At 36.2% G+C, this 21,790-nt stretch overlaps 2 protein-coding genes, 1 long non-coding RNA gene and 1 other non-coding gene across 9 annotated transcripts; 2 read left to right on the forward strand and 2 right to left on the reverse strand.

The window, feature by feature from the left end:
* Positions 1-6,179: 6,179 nt before the first annotated feature.
* On the reverse strand, positions 6,180-6,716 carry LOC138895305 (proline-rich protein 3-like). Its single transcript, XM_070179983.1, has one exon. The coding sequence runs from the start codon at positions 6,714-6,716 to the stop codon at positions 6,180-6,182; it is 537 nt and encodes a 178-aa protein (XP_070036084.1).
* A 3,552-nt stretch (positions 6,717-10,268) lies between these two features.
* On the forward strand, positions 10,269-16,378 carry LOC104097569 (uncharacterized). Of its 6 annotated transcripts, none has more exons than XR_011409558.1 (7): positions 10,269-10,449; positions 11,166-11,296; positions 11,421-11,569; positions 11,798-12,137; positions 12,837-12,891; positions 13,522-14,847; positions 16,080-16,378. It is a non-coding gene; the product is annotated as an uncharacterized lncRNA (long non-coding RNA). The 6 variants fall into 6 exon arrangements; XR_011409556.1 differs by lacking the exon at positions 16,080-16,378 and having other exon boundaries at positions 10,272-10,449; positions 13,522-13,803; positions 14,072-14,389; XR_011409560.1 differs by lacking the exon at positions 16,080-16,378 and having other exon boundaries at positions 10,272-10,449; positions 11,798-11,931; positions 12,017-12,150; positions 13,522-14,389.
* On the forward strand, positions 10,336-10,438 carry LOC117272999 (U6 spliceosomal RNA). Its single transcript, XR_004507341.1, has one exon. It is a non-coding gene; the product is annotated as a U6 spliceosomal RNA (small nuclear RNA).
* Positions 16,153-18,700, reverse strand: LOC104097570 (11-beta-hydroxysteroid dehydrogenase A-like). The gene is made up of 6 exons (XM_009604157.4): positions 18,442-18,700; positions 17,686-17,878; positions 17,481-17,566; positions 17,172-17,303; positions 16,928-17,092; positions 16,153-16,712 (listed from the first exon to the last, which is right to left on the reverse strand). The coding sequence occupies exons 1-6, from the start codon at positions 18,634-18,636 to the stop codon at positions 16,422-16,424; spliced, it is 1,062 nt and encodes a 353-aa protein (XP_009602452.1). The 5' UTR covers positions 18,637-18,700; the 3' UTR covers positions 16,153-16,421.
* Positions 18,701-21,790: the final 3,090 nt, after the last annotated feature.

The raw sequence follows: 21,790 nt of genomic DNA on the forward strand, positions 1-21,790 counted from the left end.
TTGGTATCCATATTTTATCTATCCGCTTTTAATTGTTAAAATATGAAATTATCTTTGAAACGAATCATGTGTATAAATCTATTTTGTTTATTGTGCCAAAATTACGTCATGCGTGCGTGTACACAATTAATAGCAGTTTATTATATTAAGAGTGTTTTGGCCAAAGTTGTGCGAACACATACTTCAGTTTTAATTTTGGAAATCACAATTATGTCACTCGAACGTGTACACAATCACGATTGAGCATTGAGCATTTTAAACATAACTAATATTTAGCAAATCAAATATTAAACTAATGTTTAGCAAACCAAACAAAATTCACCGTTAAGCATTTTAAACAAAGCAGATTATGTGCAAAATCAATAACATAACTAAGAAAAATATAAACTAAGACAAGACAAAATAAATAAAACAAAGCAATAAAAAACTACGGATTCATGAACTTCTATTGTGGCTCACTACATTCGATTATGGAAATATGCAGCATATTGATATCAACTTAACCAAGTGACAAGATAAAAAGGAATGGACCTTCACCGTTGCCAAATGCTTTTCAATATATTGATAAAGAAGAAACTTGTATAACAGTTCGGAACCAGAACAATACCGTCAACCTCAACAGATCCTCAAACTTGAACAAGAATACCTTATCATTGGATGGCTTATAGACTGGTTTTAGGTGTTGGAACAGTCATTTTTGGTTAGTTTCTCGCAGCCACTGTTGCTGTGTTTTTTCCCAGTTGTTGCAACTGATTCTTTGATGGGGATGACCTGGTTTGGAGCTAATTTTCGCCGCTATTTTCTGGTGGTTTTAAAGATTATTTTAATGGAGTTTTACATGGTTTTGGGGCTAGTTTCAAATCTAGCCTTAGCTAGAATTTTGGTGGGTTTTTTTGGAAGAGATCCTGTTATGGCTGCCCCCTCTTTTTTTGGTTTTTTCCGAAGACTAACCCCCTCCTTTGCGTGCCCATTTCCGTGAAGAAAAAAATGGGGATCTGTGGGGAGGATTGTGAGTGGGGACAAGTATGGGGGACAAGCATGTGGGACAAGAAAAAGTGAAGTGGGGACATACGTGGGAAGATAATAGCGGGAAAGATGGAGTGAGAAGTAAGGTATTGGTGAGATGAGTGGAAAAAATTTCAAGCATGGTAAAAAATTAGGTGCTCACAGCATGTCCCTCTTTGCTTAGAAACACGAAAAATTTTCAGGCAAATAAAAGATGAGCGATATGACTAATATTTGGCCATACCTTTATTCAAAAGGGGAGAGATAAGAGAAAAGAGTGCGACCGAGTCTTGGTTATGGACAACCTACATATCTCGGGTTATAAGGAAATCAGGTCGTGTGTAGCTTAAGAAGAGTAATGGAATGATGAGTTGGAGAGTCGAGTGAGGTTCCGTCGAGACTCTAGTCTGTGGTCCTGTTATTACATCAAAATCAAAAACACTAAACAAACCTATCAGCTATGAATTACAAGATTCATATTTATAAGTCCTCTAAAACTTGATCTTGAGTTTTGACTGGTTCTTCACGCAGACTCTGATCTGAACCTTGATGCTTGCTAGCTGCAGGTGCTAGTTCATTCTTCTATGACTTCTTCTGATCAAAACTAGAAATGTAAAGCTCATTACTTTAGTCATGTCTTGAGATTTTCCATATGCTTCTGCATTTGAATTAACTTCTTTTCCTTTCCTTTTCTTTATTCTGGATTGAGAATTCTTTTTTTGGTCATCTCGAACCCTCTGCCTCGAGGTAAAACAAAAACCTGCTCAGATATCAAAACAAGCAAACAAACAAAATTTTTCTGTCCCAATTTTCACTAGAAAAATTTCACGAGTTATTGTAACAAAATTCTAAAGTGCTTCTTTATTGAAAGAAACTAAAGTGTCGGGAATGGTGTACCCTAGGAAAATATGAAGATGATTTTTTTTTTTGGAATGGTGTATCCTATATTAATAAAGATATCAGGGAGTGGTGTATCCTGCATTTAAGCTCAAATCAACTAGGGAGTGGTGTATCTTGTATGTAAGCTCAAATCAACTAGGGAGTGGTGTACCCTATATTATAAAAAGGAAATATAACCAGGGGTTGGCACCCTGTATTACTGAAAAGGAAATATAATCATGGCTTGACACCCTATATTACTGAAAAGGAAAGGTAACCAGGGGTTGGCGCCTTGTATTACTGAAAAGGAAATGTAACTAGGGGTTGGCGCCATGTATTACTGAAAAGGAAATGTAACCAGGGGTTGGCGCATGTATTACTGAAAAGTAAATGTAACTAGGGGTTGGTGCCCTGTATTACTGAAAAGAAAATGTAACCAGGGGTTGGTGCCATGTATTACTGAAAAGAAAATGTAACCAGGGGTTGGCGCCATGTATTACTGAAAAAGGAAATGTAACCAGGGGTTGGCGCCCTATATTACTGAAAAGGAAATGTAACCAGGGGTTGGCGTCCTATATTACTGAAAAGGAAATGTAACCAAGGGTTGGCGCCCTGTATTACCCAAAAAAGGAAAGGTAACCGGGGGTTGGCACCCTGTATTACCGAAAAAGAAAATGTAGCCGGGGGTTGGCGCCCTGTATTACCGAAAAGGAAATGTAACCGGGAGTTGGCGCCCTGTATTACTGAAAAGGAAATGTAACCAGGGGTTGGCGCCCTATATTACTGAAAAGGAAATGTAACCAGGGGTTTGCGTCATGTATTACTGAAAAGAAAACTAGGGAGTGGAGACCCTATATTTTAAAAATAAAAATAAATTAGGGAGTGGAGACCCTATGTTGGAAAAGAGACTAGGGAGTGGAGACCCTATGTCTAAAATAAAATCAACTAGGGAGTGGAGACTCAATGTCTAAAATAACGTCAACTAGGGAGTGGAGACCCTATGTTGGAAGAGAGACTAGGGAGTGGAGACCTTATGTTGGAAAAGCGACTAGGGAGTGGAGACCCTATACTACCATGATTTTGAACTTTGTTTTTTAAGATAATGAGTAAAATGCGGGAAAGAAATTGAAGAAGACTTCCCTTTTGGAGTTGTTGTTGCTGCAGAGCTATTTCTAGCTCCCGCGATATTTCTTCTTGTTGTTGTTTTTTCTGGTTGCACCTGCTTCTTGCAAAGTTGCTTTTGGATTGCACATGTTTCTTGTTTTTCAAACAAAGAACAATTGTTAGTTTGAAACGGTGGTTGATTTTGTGGCCTTGAGTGTTTCAGTCATTTGATATCGACCCGACTTCTTTGATGATACTTTCAACTGCAACTGGTTATTTTCTGAAAACCGATTTCATTTTTGGCCCTGGAGAATATTTGGCTTTTCCAAAACTTTACCATGACGGTTGGTCGCGTGGGCTTTTACCTTTTTCAGCTTTATTTTGCCTTTGTGGGCATTTGACTTCTTTCTTCCAATTTTAACTTTAGAGTATTGGGGAAACTTTGGCTTTTCAAACTTTGCCAAGACGGTTAGCCACTTGGGACTTAACCTTTTCAACTTCATTTTTCCCCTTGTAGGCGCTTTCAATTTGATTTTCTCCTTTCGAAAGTTTTTGATTTCAAAGCATCAGCCACTATGGCCAGTCGGGATCGACTTGATGCCTCTGCCGATACTGGGTGCCTCTTTTGCATATTATCTTTTATCAAACGAGAGCCTTGTAAATTAGTCTTGCCATCCCTTCTTTGCCTTAGTTTTGGAACAAAGTTAGACCGAAATGGATTCAAAGAAAAACAAACAATGAAATGGAAATTGAGTTTAAACAAGAGGTGTTCCTTTCGGGGAAAGGAAAGAAAGACTTATCTGGATTACATACGGACTTCAATGAACATGACATGCCTTTTGGACTGGATGCCTCATCTGTGTAAACCGTCCGACTCTCAGAAATTCATCACAACTTTTGCCTCGAAACCGAGAAACCTTGCCCCGGACTATGTCGATGTCAATAGTTGTGAGGAACCTTTTTCGATCAATGGTGCCCTTTGCGGGTTTTCAACAGCTGACCTCTCCTTCTCACCGTCGCCTTATAGTGCTCTTTGCGAGTTTCACTAACAAGACTCTCTCATTTTAATTTCTCTGCTTATCATCGCCTTACGGTGCCCGTGAGAGTTTTCACCAATAAGACCTTCTCATTTTATTTCTCTCATTTGATTGCATCGGATCCAAGTAACTGTATCCTCCTATTTTGAACCTCTTTGCCAATTGAACGGAAGGACTTGAACAGGATTTGGGGTAAAAAGAATTTGGATTGGATTATAACTTTGGAACCTTTCACGCGAAACCATCGCCGAACCATTATAACATCTTCCCCAGTTTCACTTTTGGAGGAATTTGGATTTTATTTTGGTGTGACTGAATCCCAAAGAGAGGCTGCCTACGTATCCTTTCGGAATCAAGTCAAACATAGTTCAATGTAACTACTTTTTTTTTCTCTTTCTTTTTCCTTTTTTTTAAAAAGATTTTCATTCATTTTTTTTCAATAATAACTTCCAAGTTCCAAAGAGGGTAATCAAAGAAAAGGGAATCGTCTCAAAGGGTTTGCAAAAGGTTGATAGTACTTGGATAGTGAGAAGCCTTCTTCATCCCAATCGGAGAACATTAATGTTATATAGAGGATCAAACATAATATCTTTTGACTGCACCTGCGTTGATAGTTATTTCAGGGATATTTCCTTTGATGTTTCCCAAGTACAACACTCTCTTTTGGCAGTACTTTCGTTACAATGTATGGACCTTTTGACATTTTTGATTCTTTATTTTATTTAAAATTAACTTCATTGCATTCTGATTTTTGATTCATTATTTCAAAGTCTGACAGCGTTTTAGGATCTCGGCCTGAAGTCCACGGGTATGTCATGTCATCAAAATCTGCATTTAACAGAACTGAAAAGAGAATAAGAAAAGTGATAAGATTAAGAAAAGAGACATTCTTAGACAATGAAATATTAATTTTATTTGATTTTTTAATTTTATTTTTAAATTTTAAAAATAGAAGGGTTTACATCGGAAAGTAAAACAACAAAGTTAAACATCCGGATCACACCCTGAAATAATCCGAAATAGAAAAGGATAGCAAGACCGGCTACCGAGACTCTCGTATGATAGGAAACTTTCAGGTTTGGTGACTGTTTTTTAGATTTTCTTCTGTCTCGGCAATGGTTGCAATAGCCTTCAGTGCCGGATCAAATTCCTCATCTTCACAAATCATTCCGACTACTGGCCCAGTGTTGTGAGCAGGCAAGGGATTGTTTGTCACATCATGAGCCTCCTCGTCCTGAAGAACTATTGCATTGACTTCGATGAGGTCTTCCACTGCTCTTTTGAGAGTCCAACAATCTTCAGTATCATGTCCCACTACTCCGGAGTGGTATTCACATCTAGCATCAGCTCGGTGCGAGGGGGACTTAGAGTTTGGCTGGTTCGAAGCGACTGGCTGCAGCAGACCTAGCCTGACTAGCTTTTGGAATAAGCTAGAGTATGATTCACCAATAGGGGTGAACTGATTCCTTCTGAGGGGCTCTCTTGGGCGAGGATTGTATTGGAAACATTTGGTTGGGGATTATATGGAGCTTGGTAGGGACGGGCATTTTCGTGAGGTGGAGTTCGGTCTTGTGTATAATGTTGTGGCCGCGTGTAAGATTGCGCGTTCATCACAGCATAGGGAGGCGATGCCACGACATAAGGAGCATCTTGATGGGGATAATAGTGTTGTGAGACCTCAGGAAGCATATATGATTGGTTGAATGCACGTGGACCCACCTCAAGCTGGAAGCCATCATGGCTCTCTCTTCTCTCTCCCGTTTATATTCATCAAACCCCCCGAACTATTCTGAATGGCTTGTGATGCGGCCTTAAAAGCAGCTCGACTCAAGATTCAACCCGTTTTCAAACCATTTTCGACCATCTCCCCAATTTTGATGGCCTCAGCAAATGGTCTACCCATAGCAAACATCATGTTCTGGAAATAATCAGGCCCTTGAGCCTCTATAAAAATAGTGATCAACTCATAATTATCCATGGGTGGCTTAACTCTAGTCGCTTGCTCCCTCCACTTGATGGCATACTCCCTAAAGCTTTCCGTCGACTTTTTCTTCATATTGGACAGGGAATTGCGATCCGGCGCAATATCAATGTTGTATTGAAATTATTTGACGAAGTCTTGGGCCATGTCATCCCAGACATACCAGTGAGACCCTAAAAGCCATATTTGGCCATCTCATCCGGCTCAACCGTCTTGGCAGGCTTTTCAGTTTTCACTCGTGACTCGTACTGAGGAGTCTGATTGTATGGAGCCGAGACCCTAAAATCCATATTTGGAGAGTAGTATTGGACATCATAAGCAAGCGATGGTGGCTCATTGTTTGGCCTCGTCATAGGAGGTGGTGGCGGGATTGTATATACCGGCGTGCCAAACACGACGTGAGGGGTGTTCCTAACCGGTGCGACTGGAGGTCGTATATTAGAGGTACCAGGGGCAGCATGAAGGTTGTAGTTTGGCACATACCCTGGTGGTAGAATGTGATCGCTCACTGCATGGAGCGGTGGTTGAGTAGCCCGGGGTACAGTGGAAGTTCTCTCTGAGGGACTCTGGGGTGGAGGCTGACCGAAAATCCAAGCTTGATATACATCAGACAGTTGTTGTCTCAATTTTCTTATTTCTTCCGACTCTTGCTCAAATGACGGACCTTGGGGATTGTCACTGACTAACTCGATTTCATCACTGCTATCCATTACTACTGTTCCCTTTGATATGGTGAAGTAATGATGTGTTGCCAGTTTCACCACAAACCAACCACCTTAAGCTTACTATATAAGAGACAACAAACGTGTTAGGGTTAGGCATTTTATAGATATGAATCACACGTAATATGCCACGCTCCTAACATTATCACCATTTTTTTTTTCTTTTCACTCATGCTTCATTTTGCTCCTTCATCTTAGAATCGTTGAAAAATATTTTGATCGAACCTTTTGTGGGTTGCCTACGTATCATGTCGCCGCATGAATCAGATCATTACGTAGTTCAAGGAGATCGGGAATAAACTGACCCATTTGTTTTTCTTTTTTTTTATATAAAGACTTTTAAATATATATTTTTTGAGCTTTTTTTCTTTTTATGGAATTTTGATTTTTTTTAAAAAGAAGGAATTCTAAAGAAGGAAGAAAATATTTTGGATTTCGATTTAAAAAAATTTTTCGAATGAAAGACTTCGGAAAAGAAGGAAAATATTTTTGGATTTAATTTTTTTTTTTTGGATTTTCTAATGAAAGAATTCTAAAGTCGGAACCAATGAGGTTTGCCTACGTATCTCACATCCGATGAGAATCAGACCCGCATAATTCGGTCCAAGACTTGATAGATTTTGACCATTTTTTATTTTTCTCTTTTTTGTTTTTCATTTTTTTATAGTAAAAAAAAGATTATTTGTACAAAACTGGGGAAAAGATTATTTTTTTTCAATTCTGCTCAACTATTTTTCTAAAGCCAGTCAAAAATGCAAGCAAGCCTTCCAAATAATGCAGCAAGTAGCACATAAGTGAACATGATAGCCGCAAAAAGGATGCATAACTTATACGGACCCGGCCCCTATGCTGAGTTTCGCTAAGTCAAATGCACATGATGCAATAAAGTGATCCTACTATGAATAACCAAGTATGTGGCTTGTTCTTCTAGGTTTTAAAAATCCAAGGGGCTGAGTTGCATCTAGACTGACCATAAAACGAGCAGACAACTCTAGTTGGGAAGGGGTAGCGTACCGGAAGCAATACTTCTCCGGCTTAACTACTAGAACCTCCCCGTTCTTAAACATGGGTGACTAATAATCCTTCACCGAGAGCCCAGGCCCACCAGCTTTATCTCAAAGAAGAATGGGGAGCGTATTCGCGATTCCCAAGGTTATATTCAGAAGACTCAGAGGGTGTGCGTGAGAAGACAGTTTATATATACAATTCAACAATATCAAAGCGGTAAAAACTGGACAAGTAGCACATTAGGCCCAAATAAATCACAATATATACAAAAATTAATAAAGTCAAATAAAATCAATGTACAAGCTCGAATTCTTGAATTCCTCAGCAGAGTCGCCAGAGCTGTCACACCCTTTTTTACCCCACAAAATATATGTGTGTGAATTATTGTGGGTTAAAGAGTTTTTTCAATTAAAGTGACAAACTTGAATAGAGATTATTTTATTTACAAAGTTGCCACTTGGAATTGAGTGTTTGGGTATTACAAGTCACATTTTATTTGAATCCCTAGTCAAAGGAAGGTTTGATTCTATTATTATTGGTCTGTGAAAATAAAGTCAGGGTAAGAAATTTTGTTGACCGGTGAGAAAATATAAGGCATTCCCCGAGTCCCATGGTTCTAGTACGGTCGCTTTATTGACTGAAAATGGCTTGAATTAATTTTGGATAAACTCTAATTTATTGATTTTCATGTTTTATCTATTCGCTTTTAATTGTTAAAATATGAAATTATCTTTGAAACGAATCACATGTGTGAATTCGTTTTGTTTATTGTGCCAAAATTACGTCATGCGTACGCGTACACAATTAATAATAGTTTATTATATTAAGATTGTTTTGGCCAAAGTTGTGCGAACACATACTTCAATTTTAATTTTGGAAATCACAATTATGTCATGCGAACGTGTACACAATCACGATTGAGCATTGAGCATTTTAAACATAACTAATATTTAGCAAATCAAATATTAAACTAATATTTAGCAAATCAAACAAAATTCACCGTTGAGCATTTTAAACAAAGCAGATTATGTGTAAAATCAATAACATAACTAAGAAAAATATAAACTAAGACGAGACAAAATAAATAAAACAAAGCAATAAAAAACTACAGATTCATGAACTTCTATTGCGGCTCACTACATTCGATCATGGAAATATGCAGCATATAGATATCAACTTAACGAAGTGACAAGATAAAAAGGAACGGACCTTCACTGTTGCCAAATGCTTTTCAATATATTGATAAAGAAGAAACTTGTATAACAGCTCGGAACCAGAACAATACCGTCAACCTCAACAAATCCTCAAACTCGAACAAGAATACCTTGTCATTGGATGACTTATAGATTGGTTTTATGTGTTGGAACAGTCATTTTTGGTTGGTTTCTCACAGCCACTTTTGCTGCGTTTTTTCCCAACTATTGCAATTGATTCTTTGATGGGGATGAGCTGGTTTGGAGCTGATTTTCGCCGCTATTTTTTGGTAGTTTTAACGTTATTTTAATGGAGTTTTACATGATTTTGGGGATGGTTTTAGATCTAGACTTGGGTGGATTTTTTGGAAGAGATCCCGTTATGGCTGTCTCCTCTTTTTTTGGTTTTTGTTTCGAAGACTAACCTCCTCCTTTGCGTGTCCATTTACGTGAAGGAAAAAATGGGGATCTGTGGGAAGGGTTGTGAGTGGGGGGAAGCATGGGGGACAAGAAAAAGTGGAGTGGGGATATGCGTGAGAAGATAAGAGCGAGAAAGATGGAGTGAAAAGTGAGGTATTGGTGAGATGAGTGAGAAAAAATTCAAGCATGGTCAAAAATTAGGTGCTCACACTCCTCATACCCCACTTAGGGAATAAAGCTTGTTATGTTATTGTTGTAGTGGTTGAAATTATGTTTTTTTTCATCTTTGAAGTCAATATACAAAAATAACACCCTTTAAGGATACAACTATGTGGTCACATGTTATACCATTAATAAAAATAGTAAAATTTGTAAGCATAGGAGGCCGGACGAATAAAGTTGCAATTTAAAGCAATTAAAAGCTCTCCGTACTTTTTAAACAGCTATGTAATTACTTATTCTAAGTATAGCTTAATACAGTTTCAAATTAATAATTTGTTATTAAAATTCTAAACTATTTTGTTTTAGATTATACTTTCAAATAGTAATTAGTTTGAGAACAGTTATTAAGTAGTAGTATAATTTTTAAGATTCCACGTGCTTGTCTAATATAGGATACGGAAAACACTCCACTGTTACAGCAATGAGGGATTAAAAGGAAACACTTGATTCTCTTAATTTTTTCCTTTACTTCTTTTCATCAATCTTTCAACGGATTAAAATAGTTATGTAATGGTACTTCCAATATTACCGTGAAACACATTTTAAAAAATAAAAAATAAAAAATAAAAAATAACATGAAACACCTTAATTGGGTTAGTGGGCTCGAGCAGTTTGACATCCTATTACAGCCCATTTGGCAAATGATAATTGGGCTTTTAAAGAACCCAACTAAACATGGAAAGAACATCCAACCAACTAGTTCCACACCGACCATTTCTAAAACTTACTTTTCCTTATATTGCGAAAGAAGAAGACATGAGTTCGTCCCTTCGGGGACATCCGATAAAATTGGAACGATACAGAGAAGATTAGCATGGCCCCTGCGCAAGGATGACACGCACAAATCGAGAAATGGTCCAAATTTTTTTTCCCAATAGGTGTCAGCTTTTCATATTTATCTGTAGTTTATAATTGCCTTGAACATCTTAGAACTTTTCGGGAGGGTATTCTCCAAAAAGGGATTTAAAGAACCTCTAGTTTTAACTTTTGGGGACCGCGACCAAAACTAGTTTGGGTTGTGCTATAGACGTATAGTTGATTGATTGATTATTTCTCTAGAAAAAGATTTGTTTGACACATCAGAAAGTTGTCAACAGATTTAGTTGGATAATCATCTTTTGCTGAAAGCATTTAGCCATTCTAAGTTAAACTTATACATTGACATATCAATCAAGAGTAATAAGTTGAAGAGAATTGGGGAGAAGAGGTTCATTGATGAAACTGGATTTTCCAACTTGGAATTGAAATTTCTATAGCTTAATAAGCATTTTCTTTCACTTGCATTGCTTAACTATTGCCATTTTTGCAAAGCTTGATAATTGTTATGTTTGTGACTCCCTTTTAACTTAACACTTCCACAAGCTTCATTACATTTGACTTCCAATGCTGGGAATGAGAAACTGGACTTATAGGGCCAGGCTTTCTCTCACGGTCCTTTTTATATTATATTACAATATACGGCCGTTCTATTTACAGCACATAATACTTAGTGTGAGCCCATGTCCTTATTGTGACTGCAACTATTATGATACTGCATCCCTCTCCCGTTCAAGGAGAACGAGGTTGTGAATATCAGTTGTCCTCTTTGAGACAGGTACCATAGAGCAGCTGTTGAGATAAAGAGGCCTCTCAAGTTGCCCCTGACAGATGGCATTCAACGTGTGTTTTGGCATGTAATACAGGGCTGTAAAAGTTCTTGATGTTCTGGCTCCTATTGGGCTGCAGGTATATTTTAGGAATACTAAGATCTTTTTTTTTCTTTTTTCTTTTTTTTAACTAATAATAAATCTACCCTAGAAGATGATAGATGTTTTTAGATTCTCATATGGATGGATGCTGTCCTTTGCAGGTTGCTCTCATCAATGTCAATCTGAAGCATGGGCTTTTGATGCTGGGGTCCCTGAAGTAATCGAAGTCTTGGGTACGATGGTGGTCGATTTATAAGGAGTGCGGAGAGTCTAGTCGATGATAAGTAAATAAGGCACCGCATGCGGAAAGGTATATAGAGGGACTAGGAAAAGTTTACCTTGTCTGGAATCTCACAAACCAATTTCTGATTATGTTGCTTAATAGTATAGCTTGATATCATGTCCTCTTAAATGGTAGAGAGTAATGTTCAATGGTTGTCGTAGTTTTTGTGGTTTAAAAGATAATGGCATAAGTTAGACTTAATCTGATGGTATTGACTAAAAGATGAAATTGAAGGCTGTTTTTTCAATCTTTCAGCTGAGTTGTGCTTCGGCCATCTTCCACATTCAAACTGTTGACCTTTAATGAGGCTTAATATCAACTTGGTCAGTGAGGACCTAGGAGCTGTAGTTCGCTCTAGTACTAGAATGCCAGCACTACAGTGTGTGAAGGTTCCAAATTTGAGCTGAAAGTCTGAGTTTATACAGAAATTATCAGTTTTAGTACTCGATTAAATTCTCTGTTGCCCAATGCCAGAACAAGGACCTGAGTGGTTCCTTCTTTGGTGACTAGAGCTACTTGTACAGCATGGCCACCAGAAGTTGTCGATGCTCCACTTATTTATATATCCATTGGAGAAAGCAGTATTCTTTTTAAGGTACATGAACAAGGTACTTTGCTATCTAAAGAAAAGTTTATCTGCAGTTACACTAGCTTCTGGATTTATGTACTGCCTGTTCATACGTAAAACTTTCCGATGGTGAGCTACTTTGGTTGATACCGTTAAGAGGGTCTTCTGGTTTTTAGTATGAGTAAGCCGTGAGTTTTGTGATTGCTTCCTTTTGGATGGCTCCTTGCACTTTCATTTCGTTCACTTAGCATGTGTTAATCACTATGAAATTCAATATTTAATTTCATGATTTGTATACCTAATGTGCTCCATTAGTTTTCTAAGATGAACCAGTGCTCCTTGAATCTCAAAATTTGAAATACTTTCTACATAAAGTCCGGCCATCATCTGGTTGTGGAAATATGATGTCCCCTTTTTGGTGCATATTAGCATTGGTTAATGATTGTCAGTGCTTCTACCAGTTGGACAAAAAAGTGTCAGGAGAACGGTTGTTATATGAGTTTGCTAAAGGGGGTCGAAATTTTGAGATAGTGATGATTTGACAATTCTAGCTGATAGGTACTTGAAAATCTTGGTTTGTTAATGTAAATTACAACCAAAAATGAACAGTCTCAACAAGAGACCATAATCAGACTATTTGAAGCATATCTTTCAAATTGCAGTTTGTCTTGATTGGTCTATTAAATTTGCCAGAACTTACGGTATTATTTTCATGTTTTTCTCCAGATGAAAACATGGCAACTTCCTTCACTGGACTATTCATGTTCATCACTTTGGTCAAGTATGTTCTGATCATATTACCAGATGATGTGTATTCATTGTTTTCATTCTCTTGTAGTCATCAGCTTCCTCTTAGTATATCTTCTTGGCAAATGGTTGTTGCACTTCCTTCACGTCTTCAGCTTTTGGTTATTAATCTACATGGTAGGGGTCGATGCCAAACCTCCCGTCATTACAAGACGGCTTTAAATAAATAAAAAAAATGGTTGTTGCACTGCTTCGTTTTGTTCTTTCCCTTTATTATAGGGTAATGAGCTAATTAAGGCCATGTATTTCCCATTCTCATCTCAGAGTGAGAAAAGAAATACAAGGTAGTGCACGTATCTTGGAAAATCTTTTAACTGAAGTTTTTCGCTTGATTCTTCTGTCACACACACTCACAAAAATATTTGTTTACACGTTACGCGTACACCACAATTCTTTCTTTTTTGGTTACAAAGATGCGCTACTTGTAAATGGGAGCTCCAGGAGAAAAAAAGTAAAACATGGTATGGCGTTGTTCTCTTGGATATTGTTTTCCTATTTCAAGTGTGCCCAAAATTATTCTAAACAACATCTTAGGACTTCAGCTTCCAAGTTTTTAGGTGTCTCTACTGTATGTATACTAATTATAACCTTTTTCTTCATTTAGAGAAGAAATTGCCACTTCATATGTAGTGAAAATGCAGAACCTAGCTTCTCATCTATCGCAACTGTTTCCGCTGTCCACACTCCTGTCTCTACAATTAGCATCCACAGGGAAGATGTAAAGCTAATACTACTGCAGCAATTGATAATGAAATTGATTTGGTTGATGAGTTGGAACATATGTTTATACTTTCTGAAGAAAAGGGGAACCCTTGCAATTACTTGGTTAGTCTGTCTTGCTAGGCATGCAGGTATATAGGACAGTGCTGTCAAAGGAAAGATCAAGGTACTTAGTATTTTGCCTCATCTGATGTTGTTTCAAAAAATTTCATTACCTCTCTTATATAGGCAGAATATTTTGCACTGGGCTATATTACTGTTGGAGAGAGTTGCTATATTGGAAATGTCTGATAAACCAGTTGCATTTACGAGGAAGAAACTTAATCCTATTTCTAGTGGGGATGTCATTTTTGTATTGCGTTTACTTCTTGTCCTTGCAATTAATCTTCATGCTTTTAGTTAAGAATCTACTAACCTTGTGCCATTCACAACAGTGTTATCAAAGACTCGCTTAAACTTCTAAGAGATACACAGCTCAGATTGGGAGCTCCGTGTCACTTAGGTGGTGCTTCGATGAAGAAGCTAAGGTGCAAGAGAGTGCACCTTCAGGAAAATCCGCCGACTAACAGTTACAAAGAAAAGGTTAACTTATGAGGTGCATAGTGTCTATCTCGAGGAGGACGAGAGAGATGAATGACAGGCGAACACTATATTAATTGTTAAGAGAACATTTTGGGTAACTATGTTTGTAATAAAGATATACAAAACTAGTCAATTGATTTGAATCGGTAACTTATAAGCTTTTGTGTCCACATTTATTTTTTCTTGGGTTATACGTCTTTTTTTATTTTCCTTAATTATGTACCTTTCTAACTTTATAAGGTAGTGGTAAGGTGCGCATGCACACTAACCTTCCCAGACCCACTTATGGATTATAATGGGTTTTTTTTTGTTGTTGTTGTTTCATTATGCACCTTCTTTCAGTAAGGTTTCAATGTAAAGGAAGGAGTAAACATGAAGTTTCTGAGTCTATATCGATGATGGAAGCCTTCTGAGATACTATTTGATCATGATATGACTTGGTCAAGATTGGACTTAATGAAACACGTAGAGTTTGATCCTTTGTTCAACTGTTTATGACTTCAACTTGTGCAGAGTAATAGGTTTTTCTCCTGTAGAGGTAACCACTGCTGCTGCTTCTGTGGCAAACGAGTCATTGTACCCGAGGAAGACCTTGAGACTTTTTTGGAAACTGTTGCTGAATTTTGAGGTAATTCCCTGTTGTTCTTTATGGAACTTTTCTTTATAGAATTGCTAATAGAGTTTCATGCTTCACGTTGTTATTGCACCTAAGCTGTTATATGGAGAACCTAATGCAAGAACATCGTATGCTGAATAGTGAAATTGATCTTCTCTATAGAACCATAAACTAGCAATATTTTACATTTGCAATATTATATGTTTATTTATGGGAAAAGGGCCAAATATACCCCTCTACTTTGATATATTGTTCACATTTATCCTCCGTTATAATATCGGGTCAAATCTACCCTCATCGTTAGCAAAGTTTTCAAATTTGCCCTCTAATCTAACGAAAAGCCCCCAAATCTCAAATTCCTTCTATTTACTACAATTTTTTCTCACAAATTACTTATCTCCGCGTGTGCTCTATCAGATAAGAAAATATCCTCGACAAGCTGATTTCTTATTCCACTTGATTATTTAGAGCAGGAAGACTTGACAAACTTGCCACCTCCAGACATGAGAACACTAGTAAATATTCCTTTGAAAGAACGTTCGACATAAATTTAAACAAATCATTTAATTTAGGATTTCTCAAATAATACTAAAGAATTATTTGTCACAAATTTCATGCAGAAGTGCTTGCGCAAGCAAAATTTGCATCAAATAACATACTAAATCCAAATCCGAAAGGGAATGCATTTACATGGATACCTACGGCTTGTTATGCCTGTAGTCCATAAAAAATAGTAAATATTAGTAACTTCATAAGCGAATGCATTTCGACCACCTGAAGAATCAAATAAATCTCTTCCAAATTATCTACGGTATTTCACTCATCCTCATTCCGTTAGAGACATACCCATAAACTGTGAATTTTGCGTTTCATTTATGGTTTGAGCATAACCAAAGACAAGGGGAATAATTATGCTGTAACTCCACACTCCCATTTCTATAATATGAACCTTTTTTCTTCTCTGATGGATCACACGTAGGAGAAGACTGATTTGTGAGAAGAATTGCGGTAAATAGAAGGGATTTGGGGCTTTCCGTTAGGTTAGAAGGCAAATTTGAAAACTTTGCTAACGGTGAGGGTAGATTTGATCCGATAGTATAACGGAGATAAATATGAACAGTAGAGGGGTATATTTGGCCCTTTTCCCTTTATTTATTGACTTACATTTGTGTGCACCATAAGAAGTATGACAAAAGGCTCTAAAGAATCAATCACTGGCTTTAAATGGAAACGATTGGAAGCAGTCTTCGTTGCAGACTTTGCATTGAAGAAATACCGGACAAAGTGACTTGGTGCAGACTAACGTAAGAGTTTCCAAACCAAGATAAATAGCAATCAGTTCATTCACCATCAACAATCTGAAGTAAGTTACAGGAGTGAACTGCATTAGAAGGTATCTGCCAAGACAACAGTTGTTTTTTTAATTCAATTGTCAGCCTCTTTTTTCCACCTTGTTTTCGTTTTCGTTTTGTTTCTTTCATCTTCAGTACTCCACACCAAAATGAAAAGAAAGAAACCACATTCTGGCCAGTTTGCATGGGAACTTAGCTGACATTATTCTAGCTTAGCTTCAGTTTACTGTGTCCTCAATCCACTTTTATATGTGGAGATAAGACAGACTTTGGATAACCATATTCCTTAAATCCAGTCACATCTAGAATTATCTTGCTGGGCGCCTCTGTTGGTGGTTGCCCTCGCCCTGGGAACAAAAACCAACGTTGGAACCATTCTAGAAGTTCAGGGAAAAATATTCTGTAGACGAATAATGTCCTGAACCATGGTGGTTCTGTTAGATAGTTGTCTCCGCGACATGCACTCTTGACAATCGCTCTAGCACATTTTTGCACTGGCAATATAGGAGTAACACTCATTTCAACCTGGTAACAATTGCAACAAACTGAATGAATTTTGCTATCTTTGAGAAAGATGAGAAAATAAATAGTTGAGGGACGTCTTGAAGACGTAAGTAAATAAATTGAGGTGTTTTTTCTTTCTAGTAGCTTAAACTAGAGATAAGGTGGTCACACAATTCAACGGTTGCTAGGGCAGTAGTTATAAAAGCTTGACATCTGAATCAAAAGAAGTAGCTTACGTCTCTCATTACTTGGTTTACTTCCAACTTGCCCTCTGTTGTGAGAAATTTGCCTTTGGTCAACTCAGATTCAACTAGTCCAGGAGTGACTATTGTAATCCCAATTTGTGTCCCAAGTTCTACCCGCAGCGTCTCATAGAAACTAATCATTGCAGCTTTACTTGCCTGTAGAAACACTGAATTACATCCCAGTTCAATGAGGCATAAGAAGAATGTAATTCAAAGTCGTTGCCAGATAATATACATTATAGAAGCTGATTCTGGCTGCATTCAAAACACCAGCTGATGAAGTGATTGCTACGATTTTCCCCTTGGTTTCCTTCAAATGGGGGATGGCAAAATGGGTAGTATAAACTGCACCCCAGAAATTTATGTCCTGAGATTACAACATACGCTAAATTAATCTCTGGTTTACCTTTCCCAAAAGTTCATTATATGAGCAAACTCCAAGACATTTACACACTTTACTCATGTTAATTAGATGCTGAAATTGCTTTGAAAAGGATATGGATTTCAATAATGAATAGAAAAGGAAAAAGAATATGGATTTTACCATTGCGGGTGCAGCGTTGGTGACCTCTATAAGATCCTCAAACATGTATAGGGGCGTCACAGCAGCATTGATCACCAGATGATCCACTACAGCAAAATTAGCAACAAAATCATTGACACTTAAACACAATTGACACAATTCTTTAATTTTACGTACAATATAAGATGATCATTCGCTGTTATATTTATTAGTTTTCTACACTTACATCTGCCAAAGTTGTTTATAGCTTCCTCAATTAATCGCTGGCAATCTTCAACTTTGGAAACATCAGCATGCACAGGAACAACATCTGGAGATCCAAGCCAATAAGCCATATCTGCTACTTGCTGAAGACTTCTGTGCCTTCTTGCCGCAAGCACTAGACGAGCACCTCTTTTAGCATATTCATAGGCTAAATGCTTCAATTTCCATAACAAACTCAAATTAATCAACTAAGTCCTGCATATAAAAAAGACCTACTACTCTAATGATTATAAATCTAACAAGGAATAATTTATATATATTGACAGTCTAAAGATTTTTTTTACCTATCATTGTAATTTAACCTGTGATATAAGATTACTTAAGTTATCAATTAATGTTTATCATAGAAATTTCACATCAATAACCTTATAAATGACCTCACTACATGTGCAAATATTCATACACCATAGATAACAATACAACCACTAAACATCCAAACAAGTTAGGTCGGCTATATGAATTTTCACTTCTCCATTTAAGCTTAACCATATACAGGTGTAAAAGGAACTTAAATTCAGTAAGTAAAATGTTAGGGGTATTATTTACATCTGTAGTCAAAAAAATATATAAAATTTGTATAATTTTTGTATATAAAATACAGAATGTATATATATATACAAAAAATATACAAATTTTATATATTTTTCCGGCTATTATTTTTACAGTGTCATTTGTTGGGTATAAGGGATCAGAAATGTGTAAAATGTTGGGTACAAACCTCGCCGATACCAGAAGAGGCCCCTGTGATCAGAACAACTTTACCAGCGACGTTTTCACTAAATATAGAACGGAAAATGAAGTGAAGAAACTTGAGAAAGAGATATAAAGGCATGAAGTGGATGAGTGCTGTTGTTGATATATGAGGTAAATAAGTGTTCAAGATTTTGTGAATTAAATCCAAGACAAGCTCCATTGTTTCAGAGCATTTGCAGCAATTGTTCTTTCTTTTCTGGGGGAGAGGAGAGGAAAAATCTCGTGAAGTCCAGCAGATATATAATGCTTAAAAGGCCATTAACACGTGGTAGAAAAAAGCACATTACCCTTGCATGCGATGAAATTGACACGTACTCTTTTTGACCGTACTCAAACTTATATTTGTTTGTTTGACAACAACTTTCACCTTTGGTACAACCTAAGTTTTTACTAATTGATATATTACAGAGTTGGACAGGTAGGGCGGAGCGACATTGAATCAAGGGTATCAAAGCGATATCTTATTCGCTAGTAAATTATATTATTTTAATATTTTTTGATAAAAATTCTGAATCCGTCACTATAGATATGTAGTTAAAGTTCGTCCAACAAAAGCTCTTCAGATGGCTAATATGGTTATTGTTGACGCATACAAACGCCCAACCGATATTGTGAAGTTTTATAACTCTACTGTGCACAAATGCGATATGTACCTGAAATTAATATATGAGTTAAAATATATATCATGCAGTGAAGTGAATGATGATTTGACCAACAATAAATAGAATTATGCATCTTGAATTGACGTAGAATACGACTTAGAATTATCAGATACTAAGGAATATGTCCACGCGAAGCGATGTTTTAATCAATTTAGAAATGTTTTTTTATAAGTTTTGTCAAAACAAATAAGATAAATATTTCATGTAAAAGTTTTCGTTTAATTCTAAATATTGATGAAATCGCAATTGTGAAATATCATTAATTATTAGAATGAGCCTACGTGAATTGTGTCTTCTATTATTATATTTTCCTTCGTACATGAAAAAATATAAAAAGATTTCAAGTAAGATTGTCACTTTTAGATATAACATATGTATACGTGGTTTTAATACACAGTAATTCTCTTAGTCTAATATTAAATATCGGTATTTTGATTTCTTTCTTTCATTAGAAAGAACACAACTTTTGTTTCTTAACCTTTTGTATTGAAATAAAAAAAAAACATGAAATGAAAAGAAGAAACGAAACATAGAAAGAAAAAAACAAAGAAAGAAGTGGCAACACAAGTTTGGGTTCTGCCCACTAAAAATATATTTTTGTTATGTTTTTAGTTTCCTATTGTTTTTCCTTTTTTCAGTTTCTTTTTTTTTTCTTTCTTTTTCTATTTCGTAATCTCTTTGTCAAATTCCCCATCCCCTAAATAATTTCTTATTACAAAAAATTCGTTACTTCCCCTCAATCTTCTGTTTTCTATTTGTTCAGGGAAATTTTACCTTCTATAGCAAAGGTATATACCTTATTTATTATAAATCAAAATTATTTTAAAATATTATTTTCTATAGTTACCTTTTATATTTTATAGAAAAATAAGTATTTATGATATATACTACAATTGAGGCATGAAATAAGGCATGAAATACACTATTTATATTTTTCCTCTCTCTTTCTTTCAATTAACACACGATTCTCTCTCAGAATTTTTTTTCTTTCTCTCTCTCTTTCTTCTCTCTCTCTTTGAGCAAAATAGAAAGAAGAATAAGAGAAAAAGGGATTCTTAGCGCGGTAAGTAAGGGAGAAAATAGGAAGAAGTGGTCGAATTGGAAGCGGTGTAAATTGTAATGGAAGAAGCAGTGAAGCGATACAAGGAGTCTTGGCCGAAAAACGCCATCTCCGACGAATTTTCTTCTCTTCTTTGCTATTTAGTCACATACAATGATACAAATATATTATATTATGTACAAATTCACTCAAACGCATTGTATTTTTATATAAATATATTTTTTTGCCTGTGTTTATGTATTTTGAAGTCTGTATTTTTTTAATACAGTTAAATACACATGTATTCATGCATACTGCACATATAGTACGCATGAATATAGGATATAAACTTTTAAATATACTGAATACAAATATTAAAATAGAACAGAATATAAACAGTGAATACATTTAATTTTAAAATACAATAAAATGCAATAAAATATACTAAATACAAATAGAAATACTGCGAATACAACCAATAAAATATACTGAATACAACAGTAATAACATGTATTAGGAATAACTAAAATATTATTAATACAAATACATTTGAATACACTGAATATAAAATAGCGAATATACTAAATACAAACATTGAATCTAATGAATGCAACCGTAAAAAATAATATTGAAACACATTAAATACAAAAGTTATATACAACTGAAAAATTATTCTAATTAATTGGGTTGCTAATGAGGCATGTTAGAATTGATTTTGTTGAGTTATATTAGGAGTGTATCATGCTAGTTGATATTATTTCTGTTATTAGACAGCTGGACATACCTATTTTTAATGTGATTTTCGTTACTGTATTCATGAATACATGGTGCGAATACATGTGAATACATGCGCGTACAGCTGGACTACCCTGATTTTAGACGCTTTTTGTTGTTGTATTCATGAATACAGCAGCGCGAATACATGTGAATACATGCGTGTACAGCTGGACTGCCCTGATTTTAGGCGCTTTTTGCTGCTGTATTCATGAATACATGGCGTGAATACATGTGAATACATACGCGTACAGCTGGACTGCCCTGATTTTTAAGCGCTTTTTGCTGCTGTATTCATGAATATAGTAGCGCGAATACACTATTGTAATAACTGAATAGTAGCTATAGGAAGTAATTATATATATGGTAGCTATAGAAACTAATAGCCACTAAATAATAGTGGTTTCTGAAAATTTCTTTTTGTTCATTCATGAGAAAATTACCTTCACTGTCAGTTGATCCAACATACCAACAAAATTAGGCCCATATATTAGGTCCTTACCCGATTTAACCCAAATTGTAAAATAGTTTTCATCGGTTATCCCAAAGCACGTAATAGGTTTTTTATTTCTTTTTTTGTTTCATTCCCAACGCACTCAATTCTCTCCCTACCACCTCTCTTTTCTTTCTTTCTAACCCAAATAGATCCTATCATCCTCTCTTACCCTAGCCTCCGTTATTCCTCCTCCCCTTATCCCCTACGCAATTCTAGCTCGGACTCCTCCTCCGTCGTCCAAGCCCACCAAGTCCGATGGTGGCAAGCAGAAGAAGAATTGAAGATTTTGAAATAAAAATGAAAACTCACACAGATCTAAAATCTTTAGCTCTCAAACATGATT

Source organism: Nicotiana tomentosiformis, chromosome 7 (genome assembly GCF_000390325.3).
Source record: "Nicotiana tomentosiformis chromosome 7, ASM39032v3, whole genome shotgun sequence".
Classification (NCBI taxonomy): domain Eukaryota; kingdom Viridiplantae; phylum Streptophyta; class Magnoliopsida; order Solanales; family Solanaceae; genus Nicotiana; species Nicotiana tomentosiformis.